We start from the raw sequence: 22,624 nt of genomic DNA on the forward strand, positions 1-22,624 counted from the left end.
AGCAGGAAGTGACGCAAATCGCCGACTTCCGGTCCGCCGGATTATGAATGAATGGTGGCGCGGTTGTTTTCCACACGAGGTTCCTGTTTTTCTGTGTGGCCAGCTCTGGAAGCCGGCTTTCGGCTGGCGGGAGCTTCCAGGAGGAGCCTCGGATCCCGGCTGGGGCTGTCGGGAGGACGTTGGCGGCCGTCACCTCCCTCCCGTGCCCACCCTGCCTGGCCGCGCGCCCCTGCGACTAGGTAAAGAGGGCGCTCGGGCCCGGGGTCCTGGGCCCCGCGACCCCCGGGGAGCACGGTCCCCTGGGCCCTCGGGCCGCGGCCTGGGCGGGCGAGGAGTACTGGGGTCCCGCTGTGACCTTCGCGGCCTCACGCCAGGCCCGCGCTCTGCCCCTGCGCTCGCGGGCCTCAGTTTCCCCCGCCAGTCTCACCTTCCTCTGCTGAGAGGGTAGTAGGTAGTTTGTGGTTCAGTGTATTGCAAGACCTTTTGGATCACACTTTTTTCCTCTCCCCCGCCCACACGCTTAGATTTTCCTGTACAGCCCTTCCTAGTTGGAGTAATCACTTTATGTGGCCACAGCAAAGGACTTGCTTCATCTGGGGACGTTTACTTATGGTACATCATCAAAGCAGTATTTCTCCAGGGTTATTTATCTATATAGGAAATGAATGTGTGTTTAACTTGGCTGAACATTTCTCTGACTTCAGTAATGTCCACTTTTCCATATACTTTCCATCCCAATTCTCCTGGCTTTGGAACTAGTATTTTCCTCTTTATTCTTGATGCCGTACATTCTTGACTGTCAAGAAAATGCCAACGTTTAAAATAATATATCTTGTGCTAACATCGATAAAGAAGGCGGTATACTTCTATAATATTTTTCCGGGTTTATCTATAAAACAATGTTTACAGGAGAGAAAGCAAAAGCTAACAAGAAGTAGCGACATGACAATTTTAAACATGTAAACACAGTCATTTAATATTGTGCTTAAAACAGCCGAATGATTTATTAATATTTAATAAACAGCTGTATTTTTAAATTACCTATTGGAGACCATACACTACTAAGACTATTTAAGCATTCTCACTGAAATGGTTTTTGAGGATACCTAGAGGCATGATTTAAGAGATTTAACTTCCAAAAGAAGACTTAAAAATCAGAAATTGGAGAATTGTCTTCCTTGCCTTTCATTGTGTTTCTTTTTTCAACAGTTCTGCATGTTTACCTACTCCTAAAAGAAGGTCAGATTTGTACTTCTGAGTCTGTGGTGTGTGCCTAAAATCCCAGTAGTGAGGGAGGTTTTGGAAAGAGGGACACAAGTGCAGTCCCGATGGGCAATACCTGCTCTCAAAATTTAAAGGCGGGCGGGGTGGGGGTGGGGTGGGGCGGTGGGTATGTAGATGCCTCCGGGTTTTATTTTCATTACTGGGCAAGGATGGGGAGTTGAACTTTGTGTAGTATTGAACTGATCAACATTTGTTTTAAACATATTTTCCTTTTAGCTTTTATATCATTACCTATTTTGAAATAAGATTATTTAGTATCTGAATTTGTAACAACTTAGCAGACTTTGAAACAAATTCCGAGTCTTAGCCACCTTACCTAACTGTAGTGGATGTTGTTTTTAATCCTCAAACACTGGATTCAAAGTAGCTTACTGAATTCTGTTATGATTAGTACTTGCCCTGCAGAAATTTGAATCATTTAGATCGTAACAAGTACAGTTGGTTTTTGCTGTGGAAATTTAGTGGTTTCTTTCTCAGATGACTCCCCCCCCCCCTGTTGTTTCTAAACCTGTTGGTGTTTCAGGCTGTGATCTCTGTTAATTATGAAGCCGGGCTCAGCTGTGAGCATTCTGACTCCATGGCAACGGATGATTCCCTGAGTCTCAGAGAGATCACAGGCTTCTTTTATGACTAACGTCACAATAAGCTTTTTTTACTTTAAAACTTCCTCAAACTTTTTGCTCAGATAAGGGAACAGCCAGTTTTAATAGTAAACTTTGTCCTCTAGCACTTAATTATATCCTGCCCTGCATAAAGTAATGAGCTCTAGTAAAGCTCCGGTTTTCTTTTTTCTTGTTTGATCTTTAGTATTAAGGTTGTTATCTGTTATCTCCGGGGAAGTGAGGTGTTTTGTTTTTAATCTATGTTACTGCAATAAAATAAGATGGGATTTGCAAGAAAATGGTTCTGATTCATGAAAGCTATAGGAACTAAGTTTTAATATTCAAAATGCTGAAAAATTGGTATAGCAGGGAATTTAAACAGGTTTTTCAACTTTTAACACAGGAAAGTTTGTAATCTTTTATGCTGTCTACATATTATAATTGGTTAATATGTTGGTGGACTTACGGATTTCAAATTTATATGCTTTAAAAAAAAAAAAAAACCTGTTGCTTCCAGCCTTAGTTAATATCTGAAGGACAAAATGTTTCAGCATGAATCATCCACCTTTCCTAGGAAAAAATTTGGAATTATAAAGCATATTTTGGGTTTTATACCTGAAAGTGTGTGTATTTTAAAAATGTGAGCGGGTAAAGAATTTGGGCATAAATTATAAGTGAATAATAAAAGCTGAGAATTTAGCTAACTCAATAGCAGTATGTTTGCCCATCACATACAAGACCCTGACTTTAATCCCCAGCACTTTTAAAAATTAAAACAATGGTAGTATTTATTTAGGAATTTACTACTTGATGGTCATTGTTCTGTTCTCAGAGCTCAGTATATGAGGTACTATTTTTTTTGTTGTCCTTTATAAATTAGTAAATTATGCTGGAAGTTATAGCAAGGGTTTGAATGTAGTCTAGCTGAAGAGGCTGGGCTTTTACACATTGCTTTATAATTCCTGCATACACGTCTCTCCTGTGTAGAATCTAGGTTCTTTTGCATATCACTCACATACAAATTTTTAGTGTCACTTGTTTTTTTAATTAGATTTATTGGTACCTTTTAGTTATCCATCGCAGTCACATTCATGATAGGGGATTTGTCCCTGTATGTGATAGAACTTGATTCTTCATTTTTTCTGATTCCCCTACACTCCTTCAACGCCTCCCTTCCTTTGCTTTGTTTCCATTTTTTCCTACTTAACACTTTCTTCTTTTCCCTTCCTCCCTTCCTCATACTCCTTGTCTAGATCCCCTTCCCGTTTGAACATTTTCTCCCCATTTCACTGAATCTGTTATACATTTTGGCCCGTATTTACACTTTTGGTATCTCACATCAGAAAACCAATGTGGCATTTACATGTGTTTCTGATTTATTTCACTTTAGAGTATGGTCTCAAGATGCATCCATTTAGCTATAAACATCTCAAGCTTATCATTCCTTATGACAAATAGTACTCCATTGTATAAAAAAAAAAACACATTTGCTTTAGACATTCATCAGTTGATGGGAATTTGGGCTGTTTCCAAGACTGAGCTTTTACGAACTGTGCTGCTATAAACATGGTTGCACGTATAGTGCTGTGGTATGATAGTTTTAATTTTTTCAGGAAGCTATCAAGAAGAGAAATAGCTAAGTCAAATGGGACCTCTCGTCCTAGTGTTTTGAGGCTTCTCCACTCTGATTTCCACAATGGTTGTTCCCAGTGGGGAAGAATTCCTTTTTCCCCACAGCTGATCCAGCATTTGCTTGGTTGATTTCCTCCTGATAGCCATTCTTTGTGGAGTGAGGTGTATTCTCAGCATTTAATTTGCATTTCTCATATGACCAATGATGTACATGTTTTTCATATATTCATTTGCCATTTCCACTTCCCTGAGAAGTGTCTATTTCAGCTGTCCATTTTTGGATTGGGTCTTTGAGTTTGTGGGGATCTGATTTTTCTGAAGTTTTTTCTGTATATATTTGGTCTTTTTGAGATAGGGTCTCACTAATGCAGTTCAGGTTGGCCTGGGGCTCACTTTGTAACCCAGACGGATCTCAAACTTGCAAATGATTCTCCTGCCTCAGCCTCCTAAGTGCTGGGATTACAGAAATGTATCACCACACCCTGCTTTATCTTAATATATTCTTAGCAATAGTCCTTTTAAGGAACAGGTGATAAAATATTTTCCCCACACTATGAGTTATTTCTTCATTCTGTTGATGCTTTCATTTACTGTGCAAAAGTTGTTTAATAAGATGAAACCCTGTTGTTGATTCTTTGTAATACTTCCTGTGTGATTGGGGTTTTGTTCATAAAGTCTTTGCCTACACCAATATCTTCAAGAGCTCTATGTATTCTCTCTTCTAGCAGAGTTGGTGTTTCCTTTTTAATATTAGGATCTTGATCCATTTCAATTTTAGTTTAGTGCACGGTGAAATGTATGGGTCCAATTTTAATCTTCAACATGTATAGGGCCAGTTTTTCTAGCACGACCTATTAGAGGCTGTCTTCCAGTGAAGGTGTTTGGCACCTTTATGGCTAAGTACGTCTGGAGTTGTTTCTGTGTCTTCTAATCTGTTCCATTGATCCTTGGGTGTGTGCCCCCCCCTGCCGCCACCGTGCCATCCTGTTTTTATCACAGTGGCTTTGCAGTGTAATTTCAAGTCAAGGATTGTGATGCCCTCTGTCTTGCCTTTGTTGCCCAGAGTATCTTTTATATTCTAGGTCTCTTCTGGTTCCAGATGAATTTTTAGATTGTTTTCTCTAATTCTGTGACATATGCTGTTGGAATTTTGATCAGCATTGCTTTAAATCTATAGCAGTTTTGGAAATATGACCATTTTCATTACATTGGTTTTTCCTACCCAAGAGCAAGGGATGTCTTTCCATTTTCTGATACCTTCTTCAATCTCTTTTTTCAGGGTACTGTAGTTTTCAGTATAGAGGTGTTTTAGTTCCTTTGTTAGATTGTTAGTATTTTGTTTTTTTGGATGCTATTGTGAAAGGTGTTGTTTCCCAAATATCTCTCTCAGTAAATTTATTCATGTACAGGAGTGCTGTTGTTTTTTGAATGTCGACTTTGTATCCAGCTATGCTACTGAATTTGGTTATTAAATCTAGAAGTATTTTTGTGGACTCTTTGGGGTCTTCTATATAAAGTATCATGTCATCACAAATGATAATTTAACTTTGCACTTTCCTATTCATACTCCTTTTATTACTGGTATACTTGCTCTGGCTAGTGTTTTCAGAACTATACTGAATAAAAATGATGACAGTGGACATTCATGTCTTGTTCCTAATTTTAGAGTGAAAGCTTTCAGTTTTTGACCATTTAGTATGATGTTGGTTATTGGTTTGTCAAATAGGTGGCGCTTTTTTTTTTTTTTTAATATTAGGGATTGAACTTGAGACCTAGTGCTTGCCAGGCGGGCACTTATGCCACTGAGCTAAATCTCCAGCTATAATAGATGTCTTTTATCAGATTGAGGTAAAGACTATCCCAACTTTCTGTAGAATTGTTATAATGAATGCATATTGGGCTTTGTCAGACATGTTTTCTGCATCTGTTGAGATGATCATATGGTTTTTGTTCTTGGCTCTGTTAATATGATGTATTACATTTATTGATTTGCATATATTAAACCATCCCTGCATCCCTAGGATGGTCCCTACTTGCTCATGGTGTATATATAATCTTCTTGATGATTTGCTGCAGTCTGTTTGCCAGTGTCTTACGGAGAATTTTTATCTCTATGTTAATAATGAGATTGGCCTGTAGTTTTCTTTCTTTGTTGGATCCTTCTCTGGTTTTGGTATCAGGGTAATGCTTGATTCCAGGAATGAATTTGGGAGTATTGCTTCCCTTCCAATGTCGTTAAAGAGTTTAAGAAGTAGTGGTATTAGGTCTTCTAAACTTCTTATAGAATTCAGCAATGAATCCATCAGAACCTCGTTTTTCTTTGTTTTTAGGCTTTTACTTATATGTTCATTTTCATCAACTGATACTAGTTTATTTACAATTTTTATATCTTCTTGATTCAGTGTTGGTAGTTCATATGTATCTAGTAATCTGTCCATGTCTTCTGCAATTTCTATCTTTGTAGAATACAAGTTCTAAAGTAAGTATAGATGATCTCCTGAAGAATCTGTTGTGATTTCACCCTTTCCATTCTAAGAGTTTGTTGATTTTATTTAATCTTTCAGAAAAACAACTCTTTGATTCACCAATTCCTTGTATTGTTTTCTTTAGTCTCCATTGCATTAATTTCTGCTCTGATCTTAACAATTATTTCCTCCCTTGTACGATCTTTAGGCTTGGCTAGCTCTTCTTTTTCTAGAAGCTTGAGGTTCAACATTAAATTAATTTGAGCTTACTCTGTTTTCCTGATATTGGTGTTCACTGCTATGAATTTCCCTTGTTGGACCACTTTCACTGTGTACCATAAGTTCTGGTATGTTGTATCAGCATTATTGTTTAATTCACATAAGAATTTGTATGTTTTCTTTATTCACAAATTTGGGTGGATTCCAGATAAAGTTTTTCTGAGTCAGCTCACAGAATGATCTTATTTCATTTATATTTACAATTAGTTGGCCTTTAAAGAAGAGACTCACTCTTGATTAATTTGCAAGAAAAAGAATGGCAGAATGAAGCTTCTAGGAAGACTAAGCTCCTTGATAGTGCTATTCTGAAGAAAGTGATTATTGAGGTTTATTTGTAGATTTATTGGGTAACCATACCACAAACTAAAAACAGTACTACTAAGCATTGAAGATAAACTGTCAGATGTTCAGTACTGTGAAGAAAAAGCCAGATGAGAGTTACGTTTAGCAGCAGACAGAAATATGTTTAGGTGGACACGTTGCTGCATCCTGTAGTCCTGTACTGGGGAGGCTGAGGCAGGAGGGACACTGCGAGTTTGAGGCCAGCCTCTGGCTATATAATGAGACTTAGTCTCAAAAACAAAAAAACAAAACCACATGTGGTTATTCTTTTATGTTTGCTGTTCTGTATCTTTTTGTGTGTTCAGGTACATGCATGGAGTGTGGCTTTTACACCTACAGTGATAGGTTTTGCACAATTTACACTCATTTTCTTTTTCATATATGAAATGTTTTAATTTAGCCAAGCCAAGATCATTAATTATAATTAGAGCACAAAAAGTTTAAATGCCTCAATGTTAAATGGTGATTAATGCAACAGTTAAACATATCTGAGGGTTCCCAAGGAATGAAGCCAATGGAGCTCCAGTATTTTCCCTTGACCTGCTTAATTCCAGTTGGCCTGTCCAGGGAAGAGACTCACTCTTGATCAACTCTGTTCAGGTCCTGAAGCTGGCGGTTGTCTGGGGCTTTTCTCCTCCTGGCAGTGACTGTAGCTAGCATCTGGCAGGACTGAGGAAAAGCAACCAGCACCACCACTATGCTTGGCAAGGATGTGGTACAGAGAGAGCAGCAGGGGCTGTGACCCGGGACTCGGAGGCCCAGAAGTCGATTCTCTAGTTCCTGCCTTCTAACACTCGCAGTGTACAGTGAGTGAACCAAAGGCTTCTCAGGGTACTAACAGAAGGAAAAAAGGGAAGAGAAATGTCTACGGTATTTTTAGGCTTCCAGCAAAAATTACGTTCTCCTCTCAAAGATATCAAATGTGTACAGCATTGTAAATATTCAATGCGTGTTAATACATTTCAGAGACAAATTGCCTGGAGAGAAATTTTTTTTTTTTTTAATTCCAAGATCACTGGGTAACACTTGCAATCTGCAAGAAAAAAAACATCTACACTGAAAAATACATGTTAAAAATCAACAGTACTGGGCTGGGGATTTAACTCAGCAGCACAAGCATCTATCTGTCTGCCTGGCAAGTGCGTGTTCATGAGTTCAATCCTTGGTACAAAAAACCAAACCAAAACAAAAAAACCAACGGTACTTTACATTTTTATTAGGCATGCCACTAATTTTTAGATTTCACATGGGCAGACCCTGCTATACCATTTTGCTGACATTTAATCTAAAGTGCTCACACTGAGAGGATTTGTAGAGAATGTTTAAAAGCTAGCTTTTACATTCTTAGGTGCCTTGGAAAGTGGCAATTGTACATGTTTCTCATCTATCTTAAGTGCTATAAAATAGAAGTATTGTTTGATGTGTTTTGAAAGGCATTAGCAGGACTAGTCTCTTAGTTACTGTTTCCTAAACTGTTAGGCAAATAATTGATCATGTCTTTTTCAAATTTGCCTTTTGGAAACACTTAGGAATTTTCTTCGTTTTATCTCAGTGTCAGGAGAGTGAGTCAGACTGGCAAATTAATTAGCGAAGGATTTCTAGGGAAATCTGAAAAGCAACTAGCAGTTCCTAGAAAGTGGTTAGTTCTTTTCTCCTGTGAACTTTCATAAATAAATTCCAACTCTGGGTGCCAAAACCAAAAAGTTAATTAAGCTCAGAGGAAAATGGCTTCTGTGAGTTAATGGGTCATTGTTTTTCAGTTATATAAAATAAATTTTCCTCAGTCTTTTTAAAAAGTCACCATTGTATAAATCTGCTATATTTTAATAAAAAATTAACTGGATTATTTGTGTTATCAAGAAGTTTTTGAAGATGGTGGTTTACTAACTGTATTATTTTTTGTTTCTTGGTATTTTTGACACAGGATCTCACTACGTAGCTCAAATTGGCCTTGAACTTACTCTGTAGCCCATGCCAGGCGCAAACTGTATTTTTTTGGTAATGGATTATAAGCTCTTTAATAAAAAACAATTGGAAACCAATAAGCTTAAAAAGTGATGACTCTTGCTTTTGAATGAAACAATAAAACCTAAAAGAATTACAATTTAACATACAATTTAGTATTTTGAAGCTTCCCTAGACCTCACAGATTTATTAACATTTCAAATGTACATCAAAGACAAAATTACATGGGTACTTTTTAAAGGCTTTAAAAATTTTTTTTCCCATCTTACCTGCTGCCTTCCTGTCGTGTACCTCCCTGTGAATGCTTTTAAAGAGTGCCATCTAGTGTCATTTTTGAAGTTAGGATTTATGGATTGGAATGTGGACCCAGGAAATGTTTGACTCAAATGTAAAAACATCATAATAATTGACGAAAACCTTAAAGGAATAATTTGACCTCAACACTGTGTGTGCATCTTTAAAGTAATCAATGTGTGGGCTCCTCCATGCATTCGTTTAACAAATGGTTCTTTGTTATATAAAAATAGGTAAAGCAGGCCTGTTTCAGGCACAGCAGTGAATAAAAAAACACCCACTCTGATGGAATATTCTGATTGGGGGAGACAGTAAAATAAATAGTATGTTACAGTATTCATAAGTGCTGTGGAGAAAAATGAAGCCTAGAAGGGCATGGAAAGAGTCTGCTTTTTCAGGGAGGATGGGCTTGGAGTTTGCTGTATGAAAGTGTATCACAGGGACGGTCACAGTAAGGACTTGCCTTTGGGTAGAGAAATGGATGTGGGGAGTGTTTCAGGGTATCGAAAGACTAAGTGGGAACCTGGAAGTGGGGCTGTACCTAGAGTTTCTGGTGATTAGCTGTCTACTTTGTGTGTGTGTAGGAAGAGGTGAGCAGGGACAACAGGAGAGTTAATGAGGTGAACTCAGGAGATGAACACAAGGAGAGATCTTTATATGCCATAGCAGAAGCTTTGGATTCTCTAAGAGTAGGATGGAAGGAATTGCCTCAAGCTGAACAGTGGCATTTCTTCATTTTTAATAGAATCATGTTGACTGCCACGTTAAGAACAGACTAAATGAGGAAGTGCAGGCAGAGTCTGGGGGAAGTTGCTGTCCTATGGAAGAGCTGGCTGTGGCCTGGGTCACAGTGAATGCAATGGAAATGGTGTGAGATACTCAGGTTCTGAATATATACTAAGGACAGGAGCCAAAATGCTGTTAATGCACTGATTATGGGGATACGACCAGCAAGGGTGATGAAGAGCGCAGTCTGCAAGCAAGCAGCAAGATGTACTCATGTTCAAGTCACTGAGTATGCAGCTCCCCTGGGGCCAGGTACTTAACTCAGCAGCACAAGCGCCTGCCTGGCAAGCAGGAGGTCCTGAGTTTGATCCCAGTACCAAAATAAAAAACAAAACCAAAAAAACCACCCCTAAAGCTACTTAACTGCACAAGGTGGAGGAAATTTTTCTTTGGGCAGCCCTTTCACTGTTGATGAACAGATTCGGTTAACATCATTATCAATTACAAATCCTTACTGATTTCTAGACTAGGCTTCTAAAATGCTCGTCTTTTTATTGTCAAAATTGTTATATTGTAAGGCCTGTAACCTCATCATTTTATGCTTTAGGTGACTCAGCGAAAGAAGAAAATGAAAGGCCTTAAGAAAAGTCTTACAAAAGAATATCTGTACCTTGACTTTTCTCACCAAACAGAAGGATGCATTCTTCCTCTTCATACCTCCGTGACTTTATTTTTGTTATCATACTGCGACTGCAGAATCTTTGAAGTTTGCTTGGTCCTCACCAAGGAAGGTACAGATAGTTCACTAAGAGATGTGCTGTCCCAGGACATTGAAATCCAACTTATTTCAAGGCAAGAGCTTCCACCAATAGTCCAGAGTTGCTGTTTACCAGCGGTAATGGAACAACCGGACAATTTCTGTAGAGCAGGACTTGCTGTTGTACTGAGACACATAATCCAGAAATCGTATGAAACAGACCCCTCCAAAAAGGAAATTTTGGAACTTTTGGGCTTCAAAAAGACTTGTTTGAAAGCCTGTGCTGAAGTAAGTATAGACTTGTCTTTCTCCGCTGTCACTTAAAGCTACAAAGTAATGGTAATTCCCATGAGCAATTATTTTAATTTCCTAGAACAATTATTTTAACTTCTTAATAGTAATTCCTTTTAGCATTTATTTTAACTTCCTGCTGGGAATGTCAGTCATAGTGACCAATGAAATAATTGAGGTCGTCCTTCAAATGTGTCAGTATTTCAGTATAATACCGAGAAATAAGAATTTAAGATTTAATTTATGAAATATGGAGACATTATTCTTAGAAGATGACTTCCTTTTTATCCTTTATTTACACTGAGAATTTTTAGTTTTACATATAAACAGGAGCTCAAATAGCAATGCTTTGGAAGCCCTACTTTATTTTTTGCCGGGGAGGTAGAAATGATTTTAAAGACTTTGTGAAGTAATAATAAATTCAGCAAGAGGACACCAAAGGGGGAACTTCCATTGCTTACCAATTTCACTTCTAAAGCACTGGGACGTGTTTCTTGGTATACAGCGTAAAAGTCTATCCCACAGATGGTTTAGCTCCAGCTCCAAATTCTCCAAACCTGTTGCAGTTCCCAGTAAGACCGTTCTTTTCCTTTAGGCCACTTTGCGGTAACAAGTCCTCCTTACTGGTTTTGTCCCGCAGGTCAGCCAGTGGACCAGGCTGTGTGAGCTTACCATCCCTCTGGCTATTGAGAATTTCCTCAGAGCGTCTTCAGAGCAGCCTGCCGCCATCCCTGTGGAGATTCTGCAGCTGGAGAAGAAGCTGAGTGAGCCTGTGAGAGTACACAACGACGACAAGCTCCGCAGGCAGAAGCTGAAGCAGCAGAAGGCGGCCAGCGTCGAGCCTGCCCAAGGGGCTAAGGGACATGCGAAGAGCCAAGTCCGTCCTCAGGAAGCCTCGGAAGAGCCAGACCCCGCATCCCAGAGCCTGGAACTGAAGGTGGCATTCTCGAAGCTCACAGTGCAAGAAGGGCCAGCCGCCACCAGCAAGGAGCCTTCCCACATCCGGAGGGCCAGAGCCTCGGACCTTCCTCCCCTGGAGCATGTGTTTGCAGAAGGGCTTTTCTTCACCTTGGCAGACATCGTGCTCCTGCCCTGTATCCACCACTTTCTGGTAAGGTTTTACTTGGCGTGTGTATGCTACCATGTGTTTGGGTCAGTGAAATTACTTAGATCTGATGTCCAGTTCTACTTCTTACTTTTGTGCATCTGGGCAAATTGTCTTCATTTTTTTTTTTCTGCAAAGCAGAGATAATGCTGTCTCTCTGCTCTAGTTTGGATCTTGAATAGTCCCCAAAGATTCCTGTGTTGGAGGCTTGGGCCTCAGCCTATGTTGCAGTTGGGAAGTGGAGGAACTTCCAAAAGCAGGCCCTAGGGGAGGGAAGTCAGGTCACTGGGTCCTGCCTGTGAAGGAAACCCTTCCTGTCTCCATCAGGTGAACAGGTTTCCTCCACCCCATGTTCCTGCCATGGTGTTATGCACTGCCACAGGCCTACGCAGGGCCAGGTGCATGATCTGAAACCTTGAAACTGTGAGCCACAATAAATCATTTTCTTTATTACGTTGATTTTCTCAAGTATTTTGTCATAGTGATGGAAAGCTGACTCTAATGTGATCACTGTAAGGAACAGAAGAAATAGTATAACTTTTAATTTCAGGTGGCTAAAATGTTAGCAATTTTTGTTGTTATTTCAATTGCTTTTGAGATTACATTCTTAGGAGGGCCTAGAATTAAAGAAAAAGACTCTTAACTAAAAAAATCTTGCCAGCTATATTTTATGGTCACCTATAGTAGTAATTCTATGATGGTAGATATACCAATCAGATGGGGTCTATCTTTATCTTGTGTGTGCCCCAGTTGTCCATTTGATTAAAAGCTATTCTCTAATATGGGAGAATATAGATGGAAAGTTTCTTTCCTGTGAGGGAGAGCTGTCTATATTTATCTCTTCATATATTTTTGTCCTGTGTGCAGAAAAACAGAATACAGTGTAAACAGTATCAGCGCATACACAGGAAGCTGGCTTGCTGTGGCCTTTGAGTTGGCTTCCAAGTGCTGCATTTTTCTTGCTTTGAAGCATTTTACCCGCAGGCCTCCCAAGGAATCAGATGCCAAGTGTCATTCTTTTTACAGACCACCGCCACTTCAGGCATCTCTACTGATAGATGAGGAAAGACTTAATGATGCAAATCTATACATTGGGAGACCTGTACTTCACTAATGACTTAAGCAATGTAGGTCAGTTGCCATTGCGTAAAGAACCTTCTGTTTTCTCCAAAACTGAAAGCAAGACTAGCAAAATATTTCAAGATTAAACAATGTGAGAAAAGGGAGTTGAGGACCATGCCAAGTGGGGAGGACGCACCGGTTTTTCTCGTGGTCAGGTGATTTGCAGACCCTCTGATCCCTGACTTAGCGCTCTGTCGCCAGCTTCAGTCCCTGGAGCAGACAACTGTTGCACTGTGAAGTTCTTGGTGTTCATGACTTCTCTGAGTAACTATTGTCTTTAATTTATTGATAACTGAATCAAAGTGGCATTCCCATTCATTCTCTGGACAATCTTACTGAAAACCTGTGGCGTATGTCAGGCAGTGTTTACACACTAGCATTGCAGTAGTGAACAAGACAGATAAGGTTCCAGCACTCATGGAGTTAGTATTTCTAGTGGAGAAAGAGAGCAGCCAGTAGACAAATAAATAATATTTGCATAAAATAAGGGAAACTTGTATACTTAGAGTTTTCTATGCTTTTTGACATTTTATATGTAAATTAGTGCTTAAAATAGTTTCCTTTATTCCTTTGTATTTTTCCTGGATCCCCACATTTTGTTTCAGGAATTTATCTTTCTTTGCCAAGGCTTTGATGTTGCTTCTGTTTCCCGCCTTTAAGTCATTCTGGTAATGTAGCCATCGTGTTTCATACAGTGGCTCTGTTGCCAGGCCTTGTGCTTGTGTTAGCACACATTGAGGAGAATGGAGTGCCAGTCCAGATGACCAGAATCAGGATCAAATGAGTGGTTATAATGGTTGTACCGGCTTTGGATCAGAAGCCCAGACTGAACCCAGAGTCAGGGTAGGTAGCCAGCCGCAGGAACGAGCTACTGGATGTGAAAGAGCACAAACATTATGCTAAGCCAAGGTTGGATTTTCAGGGGCACAGATGAGGAGGAGTAAGGAAAATACCCAGTTTTGCTAAGTCCAGTGAGACTGAAGGTACAGAACAGTATCAGTTTGGTTGGCTGAGTTGTGTATAAATCTGTTCAAAGTTTTTCAGTGGGTTTTGGTTTGCAAAGTTAATCCCTGATGTCCCAAAACTCCTTCATGGCAGTAGCCTTGAATAGCATCTTCCATGGAATGTTGTAAGAATAGATTAAAAAGGAGTAAATTAGCAAACACTTCATTGTCTTTCCCTTAATTGACTTGCTGGGACCATCTCGTAGGTCCTACGTGAAGCAAGTGGAAGAAGCGACCGTGAGGAGCTTTGCTAGGGCAAAGTGGTTGTGTTCCAGCAGCAGGACACTGTGTACAGTTATTCTTTCGTTGCTCAAGTACACTTTGGTAGAACTAATTAAAAATTTTACTTAAAGGAAGATACCATTTTTATGAAATTCTTTTGTAGCCTGAGTACATAGGCTTTGCTGCATTTTGACTTCTAATACTTGAATTTATCTTTACTAAATAAAATAAAATCATTCCTATTTTAGACATTGATTTTTGAGTAGAAATACCTCACCGCTTGAGTAAACACCTCTTTCAATGTCCAAGGTGAACGAAGGGGGATCTATTTGCTGGCATATTTCAAAATGATAGATGCCTCTTATTTTGTGGTAATTTTTTGTTTTCCATCTGCTTTCCTATCCATTAAATCCTGAAGTACGTTCACTTTTAATCCCCTCAATCCAATCAGTGAGTAAAATGTGTACAAAGCTGGCGGTGTTTTTTTCCGTTTGCTGCCTGGGTTGCTATTTTTCTATCCTCACTGCTCACCTAGACCCTTGTGAGCTGTGACTGTTGGCATGAGATTAGGCAAGAGGAGACGGTACAAAGCAGGCACCCAACACATTATGTAGTCAGCAATCAGCAAGGGAGACAGAGGAGACAAAGGAGAAGCGCTACACAGTGTGACGTCTTCCCTTGTCTTTTTACTCAGACACGTTTTTCTGCCTCTTGTTTACAGCTAACTGCAAAGCCACGAATTTTCATTTCATGCTCTTGCTACAAATAATTTTTAAACTATTGCTTTAAGAATCTCTTTTCTTGTCTTTAAGCAACTCTGCTATTTGTAACAGTTTTCATCTTAGACCTTTTTTGTTGCTTGGTAGTCATTTTTTTTACAAACAATTTTTATTCGACACAGGTTTCATTAACCATTTCCATAAAGACCCCTTTAGTAAGATGAATGTGGTCCAGCTACTCCTGAGCTTTCCGCGTGATCGTGGAGTGGCCTGACAAACTGAGTGATCTGTTACACCGAAGGAAACTCAAGTTTTTCTTTTATTCTCTTTCCTTTTGCTTTTTTCTTTTTTTGCTGTACACAATAGGACCTCTGAAAATTCCTTTTTTTTAAAAAAAATCTGTGGCAAACAAAGTATGAAAGCAGTGTAGTGTGTTAGCCCAGCCTCTCATCTAAGCCCCAGTACCACAAAAATGAATGAATGATCATGGTATTGACTTCATAACCTCCTCGTGGGCTATAAATAGCAATTTGAGAAATACTAATTTAGAAGTTTGTCTAAAGATACAAATAAACCCTTGATTGTTCGATCGCTCACTGAACAGAGTATTATTTGCAAAGCTGTGTTTTAAGTGTTGAGAGTAGTCAAAGGCAGTAGGTACTAGGTAACCTCTGGCCTTATAAGCCATAACCTTAACGTCCAATAAAAATGTAGAAAAATATATATGTGTAGGAAGTTTGTTGAGAATTTTCTGTCCTTTATGGTTCATGCTATAGTGCCAGTTTCTAGATGTATTTGTTGATATTTTCTGTGATGTGACCTTTTATCTTTTTGTTCCTCAATGTGAGTCTTAATCTGTTTGTGACATTAAAGTGGTTTCTATGGAAACAAATTCAATGTCTCTTGAAGAAGAGAGTACCTAATTTTGAAAGAAACTAGCTTGGTTATATTGCTAGGGAGAAAGCATCTGACCAAAAGAAAACAAAAAGATGTGATTTTTCACCGGGACTAGCGGCTTCTAGTTGAATAAATGAAAGCCTGGTTTAGGGGCTGCTTTACAACAAGCATCCCTGAGGAGGGCTGTGGCTTTCTCTGTTATCAGTGGAGGGTTGGTGCTGAGGCCATAGACCATACAAGCACAGGTGTTCAGTGTGCACACTGACACAGTTCAATGCCTGTGCATTTAGACCAAGCACTGGGCCTCCTTGCCATATCCAAACAAGGTGAGCCAGGAAAACTAGCACCAATTTTCTTTTCCCTCAGTTTCACAAAATTTATTCTTACCTTGGATTTCAGCAGCCTCAGCATACACATTTTTTGTTCTAATTAGGCCTAGAATTTGCACTTTTCACTTAAAAGTAGCCCCTACGGCCTGGGTTTGGCATGCTGAACTGCCAGCACCATCACTGTTGGTTGTGTGTAGAGACGGCCTCAAGTTAGATGAGGCTCACTTTGACCTGAAGCCCTGCAGTGCCAGGTAACCAGATGGCTACCAAGTGTGCGGGAAGCTGGCGGCATACACTGCGTGAATATGATGGATGGGGTGATTGCAGTGAGATGACAAAGTTACATCTTGGTGCTCAGCAGTTCGCTGTTTAACACTTAGGCACTGTTCATAGAACTTTCCATTTAGTATTTTTGGATCAGAGTTGATGGGTAACCAAAACCTTGGAAAACAAAGTCATGGATTGGTGGAGAGCGGCTACTGTAGTTCTCTTTTTAGTTCTAAATGTTTATGATTTGGCTTTTGTTATTTTACATTGGTGACATATTCTCATCTTACCAGTATCATTTTAGTCGATCTTTAATGATTCTGAATGGTGTTTCTTACATTATTTTAAGCTAATATTGTTTAGATTTTACATAGAATATTGTTCATAGATTCAGAGAAAATTCACACAAAAAATGAGAATGCAAACTCTGCTCCATATTTCTCCAGTGAACTGCAGATTTTTCATTGAGATTATTTAGAATATATTAATTTATAGGTGATAGACCTCAAACTACGATAATTTTAAAACGTGACATAATTTTAAGGAAATCAGCACTTCGGCTTTTTAAATTCTTCATGAACAAGTTCAGCAGCTAATTTCATGGTAAGTATAAATTAAATATGTTTTTGATGTAATGCTATCTGTTTAGTCCCCTGTGTTCTGCATGTTGAGAACCTATCAAAATCTAATGGGGTTGGGAACAGTGAGACGTGCTCTTGGCCGAGAATTACAGATTTGGGGAAAGATGTTTGAAGGTGGTGGAGAAGCGTCCACTGCGCTGGGTGTGGGGGTCAGGCCTGCGGTGGGTACAGCTCCCAGTGAGGCTGAAGCAGAAGGATCACAAGTGTGCACTCAGCCCAAGCAACTTGGTGACCTGGGAGACGCTGTCTCAAAAGAAAAAAAAAAGTTATCCACTGTCTGTCTTTTCTCTTGTTGCTGAGACAAAATACTGACACCCAAAGTTAAGGGGTTGTTTAGCTCACAGTTGGTAGAGGTTTCAGTCCATAATCAGCTGGGTCCAAGCAAAGTGGCATGACAGAGGGGCCACACAGAGGAGAAATAGTTCTTGGCGGCAGAAGACAGCAAAAACAAGCAAGCAAGGGGACTCAGCAGCATCTTTCCACCCCTTGAATTTTGTCCGTACTACGGTAATTGGGGCATCAATCAGTGGACATTCTTAATCACACACCCTTAGTCCCCACATCACATACTCTAGATTCAGCTGTTTCTGAAAAACACTATGACTGCATAATGCTTTGAGGGAACATCTAGACACAATCCACAACATCCATCAAGGACAGATGATTGACAAATGAATGCAAGATGTACAGTTTTCCAAACTGGTTTTCATTTGTAGCCCTTACTATATACATTTACAAGTGTCATTATTTACATTGATTTTCATTGGAATTACAGTCTTTCTCCTTTTCCTATTGAGTGTTGATTTTTACCATGGTGCAGATGTACCACAGCTCACTTACTGAGTGTAATCATGGTTCCTTCCCAGCTTGGGCAATTATGATTAAAGTAGTTGTAAACTTTCTGGAGCATGAATATAGGATTGCATGATAAAAGTATGTTGAGATTCATAAGGAAGTTCCAAACTATCTTTAAAAATGAGTATGTTGTTTTTCATTTGCACCAGCATAAAAGAATCTCTGTTCCATACCTTCACTGTCATTTGGCATTGTCAGTATTTTGCATTTTCATTTTCTAATAAGTGTGTAGTGGTCTCATTTTAATTTGATGATATTTGATGATTAGCCCTTTCTCATACGTTTTACTAATCAGAATCTCTGATAGTCTTTTGCATTTAAGTAAAATACAGTATGTTAAAGAGTTTTAATACCATGTGTCTTTGGAGTCAAGTGATATTTTAATGATTAGCCCTTTCTCATATGTTGTGTTGCCATCTGTATATCTTTCTGCATGTTTATTCAGATCTTTTGATGATTAGCCTTTTTTCGTATGTTATGTTGCCTTCTGTATGTCTTTCTGTGTGTTTATTCAGATCTTTTGTCTACTTTTTAATTTGATTGTTTCTTGTTATTGATCTAGTTTTTATATTATGAAGCACCTCACCACAGAAGATATACAGAGGGCAACTAAACACATCAAAAAATGTTCATCAGTAGTCATGGGGAAATGTAATGAAAACCACAACAAGATACTACTACATATGCATAAGAATGGCTAAACTAAAAATAACAATAACAAGTATTGAGAAGGTATGGAGAAATGGGGGTCTCTTTGCATTACCACTGAGAATATAACAAGGTATCCCCCATTGGGCAGTGTCTTTGGAAGTTAAATATATATATTTACCATACAGCCTAGCAACTTGACTCTGCAGTATGTACTTCTGAAACTGAGAAACACTTTCACATGAACAGAGGCACATAAATCAGTGTAGCAGCATTATTTGTTACAGCTAAAAACTAGAACCATGCACGTGTACATCACTGGTAAATGGATAAGCAAAATACATCTTCATAGTAATTTCACATATAATAAAAAGAAGCTACTGGTAAATACACTTTCATGATTGGGTCTCAAAAACACGATGCTAAGTAAGACAGACACATTTATTTTATCCCATTTATAAAAATTTTAGAATTTTTAGGTAAAATTTTAAATACAGAAAACAGATTATTGGTTGCTTGCAACTGCCATGTGAACAGAGATTGATTGCGTAGGGTCGCAATGGAACTGTTGGGGTGGCATAGTGACTTAGAACCATGTTGTGGTAGTTGCACAGTTGTGTAGCTTCCGTAACCACCTTTAAATTGTGTCTGTTTCATGTTATGGAGCTATTACAGTTGTTTTCAACAAACAAAACTGTGTAATAATGTATTTCATTCCTTTTTTTACCTAGGTCATTATCTGCAAGAAATTTTCTGAGAGGCTGACAGAATTTCCGTTGCTAGCCTCTTGGTACCAGAGGATTCAAGAAGTGCCAAGAGTAAAGACAGCAGCTTCTAAGTGTGGGATCCAGTTTCTCCATTTACCAGAGTTGTTGACCACTCCAAACAAGCCTGATCCACAGTTAAGTGAAGCCCTAAGTGGAGAAGAACAGAATGATCCTTCATTTATTGGAGGACCAAGACCAACCATGACCAAGTTAATGGTACTTAAATTATTTTATTGTAATGTTATTTGAAAACTTCCATGTGACAGTATGTGTCAACATCCTACCTCAGTGAGCAGTTTTAATGCAACTTTTTTTTATAAATTTTATCCATAGTTATTTTATACCACTTTTACTAATTAGTATCTCTGATAGTCTTTTGCACTGAAGTAAAATATAGTATGTTGAAGAGTTTTAATACCATGCGTCTTTGGAGTCAAGTAAATTACAATATATACTTTAAAAAAATATTTTTCTTAAAATATTTCTAAATTCAGGACATGGATCAATGTACTATATCTGGTCAAATGTATTGTTTTAATCTGATGTTTTTCTATTGCAAAGTTTTGGTGTCAGTCTTTTTAGGCTTGAGATGATGATCTGAAGTTAAAGAAATACAAAGATGACTATCTCAATTTCTTTTCCAGTATGGTTTTCAAATTCTTTCAATTTTTAATGAACTTAATGTATTTGCTATTAGTAAGAATAATAAAACATAATTTGTTTCTCATCATTCAAGCTATAAATTTTTGCCAATAGGCTTTGTTTTCCTTATAATTTGAAACAACCTACAAAACTCGTTTGCTTTTATCAAGATTACTTAAGCCAGGTGTGGTGGCACACTCTTGTAATCCCAGCATACGGGAGGCTGAGGCAGGTGGACTGTGGTAAGTTTGAGGCTAGCCTGGGCTACAAAGTGAGCCCAAGGCCAGCCTGAACCGCCATAGCAAGACCCTGTCTCAAAAAGGCAAGAAAAAAAAACAGTATTTGAAAATTACTTAAAGGAGAATTCATAAAATGATTGAATATTCATCTGAGTTGCACAGAAAAAATATTTTCCTCTTTAGTCTAGGAAATGTTTGACTTCTATAATGACAGAAAATTTACTGGCTTAGAAATGCACAGAGATTATAGTAGTGTACCAAACCCACATGCCTTTACTGAGCTCTTAGCCTGTTGGTAGCGTGCACGTAAGGCTGGTTTCAGCAGTCAGGGCATGTCTAGAGTTGGTGTCTTGGTCAGGTGGATGCACTGCTGAGGGGCTTTGATTTTCCTCCTGAGTGGATACAGGCTTCTCTGGAGGATGATGAAACGTTCTGAAATATATAGTGGGGATAACTGTGCATATTATAAAACCTGTTGAATCTCATGCTTTAAAAGAGTAAATTTTAAGATATATAAATAGTATGTCAATATGGTTGTATTTCTTAAAAGGCTGTGTGGTAGAAGTGAGGAATAGCAAGGCCAGTGTGGCTAAAGGAGGTAGAAGAGGGCCGGTGACGCCAGAGATGTGTGTGTCTTTCCAGGGATTTTAGATCCCTAGCTGTGGCACCGGCCTTACCAAAAGGTTATTCCTACTAGACCTTCTAAACAAAACAGTATTTGTATTAATTCATTAATTTGGAAAGAGACTATTTTCTTTTCTAGGAGAAAGGCATTAAAGTGATGTTTTCTCCGCACCCCTGCCCTACGTGGACCCTTGACTGGAACAGTCTTCCTGCTGCAGTGAGCCCAAAGGAAGGTGGGTTTTTCTTTAAGTTTTATTTAAAATTGGATCTGTCTTCCAATTCTCTCATTCTTTATTTGATTGTACCTAATATTCTAATGACAGTAACCATTGAATTTTCATTTGTATTACGAAAAATTTCACATATTCATGTCACTCGAATTTAATATTTTCCACATTTTCCTACGTTCACTTCATCCACTTGCTTTTTTTTTTTCCTTATACATTTTAAAACAAATCCTAGGTAATATCTCTTATTTTAGCACATACAGTTAAAATATTTAAACAACTACAGTGCCATTTTGACACTTAATAAAAATTAACAAAGCTTTTGTGGTTATCTAATAGTCCATAATCTATTTTTCCTGTTACATTATTGCTTAAAAATATTTTTATTGCTTGGTATTTAATTAAATATTTATATCTTTATTCTTAGAAATTTTTTTGTTTTGCAAAATTTTTTTTTGTTCATGTTTTTGTTTCTCTATTTTATAATTCTTACTGAAAATAATTGATATTCATAGCTGTCTAAAAATCTTTGTTTTTTCTGTTAACTTTTTTCTGGTCTCTTATTTCCAAGTGAATTTTGAAATTTTAGACTGTGAGTTCAGTTTTGGGTTACCTCAATTTGTTGACACTAAATTCCTACAGCAAGTGTTTGTATTTATTTATAGCAGGCTCTCAAAGGATTAGAATTTAAGGCCACTTTACGATAGTTTTTCACCTTTAAATCTGTTGAAGATTACTATCTGAAGCTGAGCTTTAAATAGATAAATTATTTTTTATTATCTTCCATTTTTGTTGGATAGGACTTTTTCTGAGTTTTCTTAGAGGGAATATAATTTTTGTTACGAATATTGGTACATTTTAGATATACATAAAGTTCATTGTCGTCATAGGAAGTTTGTACGTGTACCGGAAACATTTGATTTCTCTTTTTTCCAATCCCCTTTCCTCCTTGCAACCCGCTTCCCCTCCCTATTCGCAAAGCTTTGTTTCCATTTTATCCGTTTATTTAAAACTTTTTTTTTCCTTTTCCCTTTCTTCCTTTCCTCTTTCCCCCATGCTAGTTCTTTCCTTTTGAACAATTTATTCCTGTTTCATAATATCTATTCTACATTTTGGACCTTAGGTACTCACCGTTTCTCACAGGGAAACAGTGTGATGTTTACACATGTGAATCTGATGTAATTCACTAAAAACAGTATGGTCACAAGTTGCATCCCTTTACCTAGAAATGTCTCAAATTTATCCTTCATCATAGCAAAGTACTCCATATATATAAAAAACCATATCTTCTCTAGTCATTCCTCAGTTGATGCTTAGTTGGGTTGTTTCCAAGATTTTGCTATTGCAAACTGTGCTGCTATTAAACATAGGTGCACATACATTGCTGTAGTATGATGTTTTTAATTCTTCTGGGAAGATACTGGGTCAGATGGACTTCTAATCCTTGGTTTTTTAGGAATCTCTACTGATTTTCCACAGTGGCTGCGCCAGTCTGTAGTGCCACCTGCAGGGAGGAACTGTTCCTTTTTTCCCTGCAGCCCTTCCAACATTGATTTCTTGATGATAATTGTTCTTTCCAGGGTGAGATGCAATCTCAGTATTGTTTTAATTTGTATCTCTCTACTAACTGGTGATAGTGAACATTTTTTCATATATTTATTTGCCATTTATATTTCTTC

General features: G+C 38.3%; 1 protein-coding gene across 5 annotated transcripts in view; it reads left to right on the forward strand.

Moving 5' to 3' along the window:
- Positions 1 to 26: 26 nt before the first annotated feature.
- The window catches only part of Gstcd (glutathione S-transferase C-terminal domain containing), a 178,855-nt gene continuing 156,257 nt past the window's right edge, over positions 27 to 22,624 (forward strand). For 2 of the 5 annotated variants that reach the window (XM_063260592.1, XM_013150586.3), the window contains exons 1-5: positions 29 to 239; positions 10,197 to 10,634; positions 11,278 to 11,748; positions 19,178 to 19,429; positions 20,858 to 20,951. In XM_063260592.1, the coding sequence (XP_063116662.1) occupies positions 10,218 to 10,634; positions 11,278 to 11,748; positions 19,178 to 19,429; positions 20,858 to 20,951 (1,234 nt within the window). In that variant the 5' untranslated portion in view covers positions 29 to 239; positions 10,197 to 10,217. Of the gene's footprint in view, positions 240 to 10,196; positions 10,635 to 11,277; positions 11,749 to 19,177; positions 19,430 to 20,857; positions 20,952 to 22,624 lie in introns of all 5 variants that reach the window. The other 3 variants (XM_063260593.1, XM_063260591.1, XM_003467982.5) reach the window with 3 other exon arrangements.

The sequence above is a fragment of the Cavia porcellus genome, unplaced genomic scaffold (assembly GCF_034190915.1).
Source record: "Cavia porcellus strain 051 isolate PalLab524CR breed Dunkin Hartley unplaced genomic scaffold, mCavPor4.1 scaffold_14, whole genome shotgun sequence".
In the NCBI taxonomy this organism is placed as follows: domain Eukaryota; kingdom Metazoa; phylum Chordata; class Mammalia; order Rodentia; family Caviidae; genus Cavia; species Cavia porcellus.